Source organism: Vanessa tameamea, chromosome 3 (genome assembly GCF_037043105.1).
Source record: "Vanessa tameamea isolate UH-Manoa-2023 chromosome 3, ilVanTame1 primary haplotype, whole genome shotgun sequence".
NCBI classification, from domain to species: Eukaryota; Metazoa; Arthropoda; class Insecta; order Lepidoptera; family Nymphalidae; genus Vanessa; species Vanessa tameamea.
The window spans coordinates 4,830,084-4,840,180 of record NC_087311.1 but is presented as its reverse complement, the minus strand read 5'-3'; the positions used below and the strand labels follow the sequence as shown (position 1 = coordinate 4,840,180).

General features: G+C 32.2%; 1 protein-coding gene across 1 annotated transcript in view; it reads right to left on the bottom strand.

Annotated features, from left to right (window-relative positions):
- Positions 1-1,569: 1,569 nt before the first annotated feature.
- Positions 1,570-10,097, bottom strand: part of LOC113397372 (roundabout homolog 2-like) — a 55,103-nt gene continuing 46,575 nt past the window's right edge. The window contains exons 3-11 of the mRNA XM_064218454.1: positions 8,444-8,773; positions 8,193-8,346; positions 6,973-7,103; positions 6,573-6,845; positions 5,154-6,470; positions 4,707-5,040; positions 4,440-4,612; positions 3,533-3,879; positions 1,570-3,453 (exon numbers count right to left, since the gene is read on the bottom strand). Coding sequence (XP_064074524.1) covers positions 2,869-3,453; positions 3,533-3,879; positions 4,440-4,612; positions 4,707-5,040; positions 5,154-6,470; positions 6,573-6,845; positions 6,973-7,103; positions 8,193-8,346; positions 8,444-8,773 — 3,644 coding nt within the window. The 3' untranslated portion in view covers positions 1,570-2,868. The remainder of the gene's footprint in view (positions 3,454-3,532; positions 3,880-4,439; positions 4,613-4,706; positions 5,041-5,153; positions 6,471-6,572; positions 6,846-6,972; positions 7,104-8,192; positions 8,347-8,443; positions 8,774-10,097) is intronic.

Here is a 10,097-nt window from a genome sequence, read left to right as displayed (position 1 = left end):
TGCAATAACATAATCGCATACTATCACACACAAAAATAGGCCTTTTTACATTGAAAATAAAGTATATTTTTTTATTATCGCGATGTACAGACATATAAGATTTATTATTTGAAGTTCAGTAAACATAATTTTCTTACATATTTTATTGCAATGCTAGTTTAAGTTACAACTAACTACACAGTACTTACAGTTTGATTAAAATAGGTAAAAATAATACACAGAAACGATTAAATCATACAAAAAATATACATAACAATTTATGTATTGTATATTATTTTAATTATACAAATGAATATAACATGATACTTTATAAATTTTATTATTCTATCATTGAGAACAGTTTGATGTTTGGGTTAATTTCTTCCCTAAATACCTGCACGATAATTTTACAACCCCCTATTACCTATATCAAAATCCATGAAATGAGAGTCATTTTTGAAAAATAAATATAAATATTGCTCATTATAACACAGAATATAATACTACAATAACATATGCTTGATGTATTTGTTACTAGTGTTGTGAGCAGATTCATTCTACAGAAATCGATTCTATGATTATTATTATATATATTTAATTTAAATCGAGACTTAATCGAATAAAATTGCTGTAACGATTTTTAAATTGCAGTTTGTTATACAATATATACTTTAGATTTTATATTGAACGCGTGATTGACTTAATATATCATTGTGAGTCTGAACTTAAGAACTTAACAACGATCATTTAACGCACGATAGTAGGAACTAGGTAAGAATATTTTCGAGTTTCTTTTTTAAAATAGATATTCGAAAGATAAAAACAAAATTTCGCAACATTTAGGTTTTCAATGAAACATATTTGAATACAGTAATTTTTTTGTCAATGTATGTTCAAATATTATTTTTCGTTTTATTTTTTATCTGTACATATTCTAGAGAAATGTTGTGTAACTACGTATGCGGATTGATTTATCCGAATATATTTATGAGAAATATATTTTATAATAATAAATCGTGAATAATTTTATAAAAATTAGATGTATTCGAAAATGTGTTATTTAGCTTTGAAAAAATTATTACAGATAAAAACATTTTGAGAAAAAAAAATTCAATAAATAAATTTTATTGAGTAGTTTATATTCGGATATTGTTATGAAATAAATTTGAAAACATAGGCTTTATTTATTAATGTATAAAATGCGATCTTACATATTTACATAGAGCATCGCCACAGATAAAAATAAATAATAACTAAGTAATAACTGCTTAGAAAATATAACCAGAAATTTATAAGTTTTTTATAATCTGGGGGGAGAAATGTAAACACGACTTTACTAAAAAATCAATATCAAAAATAGTAAGCAATAGAACATCAACTTATCAAGAGATTCTCTGTATATTTCTTTGAAGAATATAAAACCAAGCTGCGTGCCTTTCATTTATTAGAATAAATACTTGTCAAATGACTATTCTATCGAGTGTATAGAGAGCGAACGATACATATTGAAATAATACAATTTTCATCCGTCCCTACACGTCAATTTAATAATGAATTATATCGCATACAGTCAACAGTGTTGATAATATTTTGTAAGTACGCGTGGCAAGCTCTGAACTACAAGGAGTCTCAATAATTGATTTTGTTGAGCCATCGTATGATATTCGTTATTTGTATCATAATTATTATTAAAGTAATAGCTGTGTTTGTTATTGATATACCAGAATTGATTTTATAGTTTGTATTTTGTCATAACAGTCGAATATTGGTACAGAAAATAGTTGCTTCGAAATGTTTAGAAGTATTTTAGTGATAAGAGATAGTTCTCATACTATGTAAATTAATATATGCGAGTGTCACTCATGCAAGTTTAACATTTAATTACGTAACTACAAATGATATGCAAAGATACAAGTAGTGCTATCATTTATAACAAGTGGATATACATATCACATTAACTTACGTAGATAAAAATTTTCCATTTCGTAAAAGTTTTGAATTTTATATTTCACAACTCCAATGTTATTATTTTATATCATAGGAAACATGTTATGGCACACGAAATAAATTTCAATATAATAATTACATAATATCACTATAATTTTTTGACAAAATTATTTACGTGAAAAATTAGAAACCTTTACTTAGGCACGACGAAATACTTTAGCGTGTTTTGTTATAATACAATCAAATGTTTAATGTTTTGCTTTATGTAACTAGTCGTTAATTGGAAATTAGGTGCTTTAATTAAATTATCTACATCGGTTTTACAGATTTCTAATCAAGACAATGCTACTTGAACTTTTATCTACATTATTTACACTACTCGGGTTTTCAATGTTACTAAATTTATTGCCAAGCGTTTACTCATTCAGTTACTACTTGAAGACTTAAGCTAATGATATAATTAATTCACAAATTCGTTTATTGATATTCGACGGACTATATCAATTGGCTTATTAATCGAATCAATAACACGATAAACATTTCTTAGCGATTCATAATTATGACGATATTTTTTAATACACTTATTACAGTACTGTACAATATTTACATTTATTAACATTACAAAAGACTAGCTACAATTTTCAAATAACGTAATAAATATTTATTATACGCAATAAAATTTTAGTGTTACTAAGTATCTTAAAAATATTAAACTAACGTATTAACCTCAAATTATAGAGAAAGTCACAGTCTTTACGATTAATCCAAGGTTGCAATGAAGCATTTAGTATGTAGATACAAAAGTTCTTATTTATTGATTTTACACTTAACAAGGTGCGGAAGAACAGTTACATTATTGTAACAACATCACTATGAAAAGTGCACTACGTTAGTCTATACGTCCGTTTGGCACAAGTCGCCGAAAACCGGCAAGGCGTGATACTACCGTGTCACTGAATCAACCCGTGGATGAGGAGCGGGTGGTGGGGGAACAGGTGCATGAAGTCCTTGAGTTCCACTTAAAACATTTTGTCCATGCTTAAAAGACGTCAAGCGTGCTAAAGTTCTTGTAGCATCGTTGTCAAAGTTAGGCCTCTCGTATTGATGCTTCGGTCTTTGACGTTGTGGCTGCATCGCTTGTAATTCATCATAACCACCGTCGTCACCGTAATTTTCATCATCCGATTCTTCTTCGCCGAATGCTCTGTACGTCGTTTCCGATTGTGAATTTTTTCGAGAACTCACACCGTAACTTCGACCAATAAGCGATTGCGTTACGTCGGTCTTGATATTCTTATCTCCTTTTCTCTCTTCTAAGCTTTGGTTATATCTAATTTGAGCTTTTTGTGTTTTATCTAATGATGGTAAATCATAAAATTTAAGAACATTCGGATGACCTTGAAAGTATTTTTCACTGTATACGTTCCTATTGTAATAGCCACCGTTGCTAGCTGGATATAATTCTTCATCTGGTGCATAACGATTGTCAAAATTATCAACATTTTTGGTTCCTGGAGGGAACCACCCCTGTTGGTAAAACAAATAGTTGTAATAAGGGCAATTTATTCAATATCTTATAATAGTAAAGTAAAAAAAAAAAACATACCAAGGAACTGACGCACTGTCTAGTATTCGCGACGAGCGTAACTGAAGCATAGGCAGCAGGTGAAATTGCGGTCTTGCTTGTATTCCATTCATTGCCATTAACTCTTGAAGCTGTTACTTCTGCATATTCCGGTAACTGTTGCGCTACTTTGTCATATTCAGAATTAGCCTTATCTTTACTATGATTTGATTGGCTACCAGACATACATAAGCCCGGTTGGTTCTCCATCCACAAAAGTGACTCTGTTTTAGTTACTGTGTTTTTATTATAACAACTGCTAAGCGGGTGCGATAATGAGACTGCTGCTTTTATATTCATTTGAGTCACTAAGCTTGTTCCGTTTGAGTCTAAAACAATAATTTTATAATTGATAAAATTAGAATAGAATATTCTCACATTATATTTTGTTATAACGATATTATACACAAAGGATTGTAAAATGTAACCCACAAATAAAGCGACTTAAATTGGCTTAAAGGTAACTGGGTGAATCAACAAACGAATTGCCTCGAGAAAACAAAATAAAAACATTTACATTTACTGAGTCTTTATTTTTCGGATTTGTATCATTCCTTTGTGCCTTGAACGTGAATGCGAAATGAAAGAGATCCACTGCGCTACGAAGAGAGGGCTCGTGCTACCTTTCAACTTGAAAGTAATCTAGCACCCTCCCGCCCCTCGCATGGCAAAGCCTCCATCAAACAAACGCTCGGCACCCTTGCCACCCTACGACACCCGTGGAATGTTTTTAATTTTGAAATTCTGATGCTGATTCTAGGAAAAGATGTAAGTATTTGGGGCTAAGATGAATATGTGCTTGCTTTAAAAAACACAACTACGACCCTTTGTATTATTACATGTATGTATATCTAACAGTAATTTCTAAATAATGTATGTAATTACTCACCGTAAATATTGGGAAGTGCAGACTTCTTCGCAAAAATATTGTGCCTTCTTACGTAAATTATTCCACCGATCATAACAATTTTGAACAAAACAATTGCTCCGATCAAAAAGTAAAACCATGTTTCCATTACAAAATCTCCTGCGACGATTGACACTTCTCCGTTACCTGGATATCTAAAATAAAAAATACCCATACTATGTAATGTCGTAATTTAAAAGAATACTTTATTTATGGTTCAATTTAGATCTATATATTTCATTTTTTTACCTTGATAATGGGTCTAGTCCAACAGAGCGCGAATCTATATTCAGATATACTTTTTGGCTGAACGGACCTAATCCGACGATAGTTTCAGCTGCGATCTGAACGGAATAACTAACGCCTGAAGTTAAATTAGTCATTATTAAACTGGTAGCTTGATGAACAGTTGTGTTGATAGCGACCATTGATTTGTTTGCAGGTATGTCTAACCAATTTAATACAACATTGTATCCGATGATTACTCCGTTTTGCAAATTAGGCTCTGGTGGTTGCCATTTTAAATGTACTGTTGTTGTATTATAAATAAACATTTCTATATTTGTTGGAGGTCCATCGGGAACTGAAAAAAACAATATATATAAAGGACCCATTTTGAAAGTTTTTTAAATAAAAAATAAAAACAAACATTATTATCATTCAATTTAAATTTAAAACAAAAACCATAATAATTACCATCATCTAGGGTTTGAGCAATTTTGGAATTCGAAGGTTTTCCCTCGAATTTTTTATAAAAAGGCACAAGAAAGAACTCATACTTCATATATTTTCTTAAAGATGTTAGTTCGTATCCTGATACATCATTGGAATGCAGGATAGTTTTCATCTCATATTCTATAGTCTTATTGTCCAGAGGTCTAAAATATATGAAAAGACCCTCTAAATAAAAGAAATTTAATATTTCCCACATAAGTTTGATTGTTTTCGAATCTATAGGTGTCGCCTCAATAAGTTCTACGATATTATCAGTCATGATATTCTTTTTAAATTCTGTGTTATTTGAAAATATTCCTCCTTCCCATAGAAGATTTGTATCTTCTCCAACCGTTACGGCTTCTGATGTTGGACTTGGTCCTGATAAGCCATGAGAATTTTCCGCTCTAATAATAAACATATATGTTATGCCGGGAATTAATGATTTCACTATGTAGTGCGTTTGATGAACTCTCTTTGAAACAACAACCCATCCTCGTGAGTTGCGAGGAGTATTATTTCCTGAAAGGGTCTCTCTTGAAAACATTTCAACCTGATAGCCCAGAATTGAAGACGATCCAATTTTATTATTCTGATTCCATGTTATTGTTATGCTCGTGTCTGTTATATTATAAATTTGTGGTTTAGTTGGAGGACCTGGTAAAGCCGACGTATCAGCCGCCCTAAAGAAATGAATATTTGGATTCGTCGGACTATCGACTAATAAAACTCCGCTCCAAACATACTTTCCGTGCTGCGACGAAGCAACACAGGTGTACGTCCCACTGTCTACTTTATCTAAATCTCTTAAAATGAGCGTTCCATCGTTTGAGATATTTCTTCTTTGATTTTGTATCAAAGCTTTTCCTTCAAAGTACCACGCTATGATTGGTTCAGGTGTGCCTATAGCCGCACAGGGGAAAATGGCCATCGATTTTATAGGTAACGTTTGGTTAGAGGGACCACTCGTTATGATTGGTGGCGGGCGGTCATCGTCTGATGTCACGGTTAGTTTCCCTCTAACAAACGAACTACCAGCAAAGTTTACTGCTGAACAAACTATTGTATTTCCACTATCATTTTTATTTGTATTATTGACAGTGAATACAGTTACACCGTCTAATATTTTTGAAGCATGATATTTTCCCCGTGATGTACCCGGTAGTATAACCGTTCTGTTTCCTTCCAAGCTCCAGAACATCGTTGGCTCAGGTTTTCCTGTAGATGTGCAAGTAAATGTAGCGGTCGAACCACTTTCTATTATAACAGAACTTGGTTTTAATATGACTGAAGGTGGATCTGAAATAAAACATTTTTGATTATTGCTTCTGTATATTAAATATTTTTTGTTCAGTATAGAAAGTAGTTATAAAAATTGAAGCAATTAAAAATATTACTAACCATGGACGGTTAAGTATCCGCTTGCACTTACTGCTCCAACTGCATTGTCAGCTTCACATGTATATTCTCCCTCATCTGCTAAAACAACATTGTCGAGCCTAAGGCTTCTGTCGTCAAGGACTTTGACACGGCCGAGTGGCATGTTACCACCGCCGGCTGTCCTTCTCCATAGTACATCAGGGAGGGGGTCACCACCCACTCTACATTGAAAGGTAACACTCCCACTAGTTTGTGCTACAACGTCCTCCGGCCCCGCAATTAAATATGGTTTAACTGCACAATACAGATAATATAATTAAAGTATTTGTTGAATAAACAGTGTATAAAATAAAGTATAAGCGATTGTATTTAAGCTCAATATTTTGTTAAAATTTCATATACATGTACATTAATAACTTACTATGTATTTTAAGCGTAGCAATCGCAGATTCTCTAGTGCCAGCTGCATTCCTTGCAATACACTGATATCTGCCAGCGTCAGTTTGCCTCGCGTCTTGTATTACGAGACTACCTCCGTCTACTAAGTGCATTCTGAAGCAATAACATTCTTATGAGCGGAGCTTTAATGTACAATAAAATTATGACTTCAATTTTCATTACTTTGGCTTAAGCGTAAAGTAACAAAGTCATTCAAATATCGGGCGGAATAATTCAATAGGAAATTAACATTTAATAAAGGGTCCAGTGGGTAAGAACTATTCAGATTTTTACTTGATTGCTTGTCGAGCTCTTCAAATATCCCCTTCTTTATGACTTTGATGTACTCTCCCTACTGTTAATTATTTTCATGCTTCATCATACATACTGTTCCCTCAAGATGTAACCTTACGCCATGCCTCATAAAAATTCATAGGCAACGAATGGAGATGAATAGGCAATAAAACTTACAAAATTGATTTCAAAGTTAGCGAAAATTGATATATAAATAAAAAATAAAAATGTTTTATGTCGTAAACTTAAACAAATTATAATAATAGGAAATGATTAATAAAACAACAAACAATTTATATAAACGTATTAGATGCAAATAAACTCTCTGGAATTATTACCATAAGGGAATGAATATTTTTTTTTAATAAACTATATATGTTCAATTGATTTCTATTCTGTCGTTGAAAATCCTATTCATAAATTTATTTTACTCGAAATCTATTAATGTTTTTAGGTTTTTAAGAGAAAGTAAACATTGAAAAAAATAATATTTTTTTTATAATATTTATAAGTGGATGAATAGATTGTAATGTTTTAGACGGCTAACTACGATTTTAGGATCACATTTTTTAAATAATTTAAATTTTATTAATTCGGTGTTATGTGACTTTATCTGTAAAGATTCACAAGACTATCGGGTTTCCGCCATCCCATTTAACTTCAAGTGCTCTTACCAACTACCCTCGATTTTACGCTAAGTGTGCACTGTCGAACTAGCGAGTAACTTTCATTTGATATTCCAGTGCTCCACATTTTAATATATCTGGCAACTTTACAACATTTCCGCAATTCAAAAGTTTGTTTTCAATAGTTTTTAGTGGCTGCATAAATTAATTATTATCTCCACAGTGAGATAGTATTTTTGTATGTTAAATTTTTTTATGGCAGAAATATGTGTTGAAGACTTACCTAGAATCTCCATCAAAGTGTAAAATTTGACCATTCTTCTTCCAATAAACCATTGGCTCGGGTGAACCCCGTGGTGGTGAACATTCTAATATCACTGTTTCTCCTTGGGCAGTCTGTGTTGTCACTGGTTCCAAACGAAATTCTTCGCGAAGCACTAAAATATAAAATAGGAATGTAGAAAATTGCGGACGAAGTTCAATATACAGTACTTAGCCATTTGTAATTATAAGTAAAAGTTAAATAAAACTTACCAGCAACGTGCAAAGTTGCATTTCGACTTCTAGCTGTTCCATATGGATTGGTAGCTTCGCACCAATAAACACCAGCATCTGAATGGGCCCTACCATGGGTCGCTCGTAAGAAGAACAATCCACCAGCTGGTAGAAGGCTTCTATGTGTATCAGATACTACCAGAACTCCGCCTTTGTACCATCTAATTGATGGAGCTGGTGAACCACCAGCTCGACAGTTTAAAGTTGCTGGTTGGTGTCTAGCAACTGTCACATCAAGAGGCTGTTCTATTATATAGGGCGCTTCTCCACTGCTCATATAATCATCACTTAAGCCTCCGTTCACTGGACCTGTTAAAAAAATATCTGTTTAATAATGACGCCTTTGTTTTCAAAAGGCAATTTTGCGTTCAAATAATTGAAAGAATTTATAACTATAGACCTCCTTGATTATTTATAAGTGGCGTGCATTATTTTAAATTTAATGAACAAAGGCTCGTTCTAGGCGTTAACATAATATATGAATAACGGCTGGAGTATGTTATTCTCGGCTACTTTAAAGCAGCGCACAATAATAATGACCCATAAACACAGGCTAAGTCCCCCAGGATGCTGAATTGGGACCCTCACTATTTTACTCTGTTTACAACGAACGACGCAGATGTTAGTTTTTGACACTTGAATTGATGTACGTCTATTGTTGTGCCTCAAGGCATTATTATGGCAACGCAAAAATCGATCTCTGAAAAAAATACAGATTTCGGCTAAAATGAACCGGCCGTAATCGTCTGCGACTCGATTTTCGAATTGTAACAGAATAGGGATTACCTCTATTGTACAAAATAATTGTGTTTATTTATTCACGTATCCCATCGTGTGGTGCGGTACTAATCTATAATTGAATCTTGATCACATTTGTTATCTTTATATTTCTATCCTACATTGATATACGAGATAAGGAAAAAAATAAATACTTAAACAAATTAAAAAAAAAAAAACGTATTTTCATATGACAATTTTACATTCACCTACATTTACAGGCCTTATGGAACATTTACAGAAAAAAAAACCGTAGTGTAATGAAAAGTAACCGTAAGGTAAATCTAGTATTGTATAATAATTGTTTACCAATACTTTCATTGAACTATCCATATGTTACTTCAGTTTTCAAAGAACTGTTATGATTCATAAGATGTATTTCGTAATCATCGCACATTGAATACGATACATATCTACTAAAACAGAGCAAAAAGAAACCAAGAACTATAAAATAAGATTTAGCGGAATGTATGACCATAAAGTATTCTTTATGTTGATCTCGATACGTTATTTTATCGCACATAAAAGTCACTTTATTACGTAGTTGTGCGTTTGAACTATCGATTATATTCGATGCTGAAACATTCTTCCTTGATAAAACAGAAGTAATAAGATTATCAAATTAATTATCCGCAAAAGGACCAATTTCAGTTTATTTTATTCTGTAATATTTACTTGACATATTATATTACTAATGTCATACAGGCGAAAGTTTGTATGTATGGATACTGGTTACTCTTTCACGCAAAAATGGATTAAAAAAAAAATGGACAATAGTATAACTCATACATAAAAATAACACGTAGATTGTAATTTATAAATTGACCAAAATATACCGATATGTCAAGTAAGTATG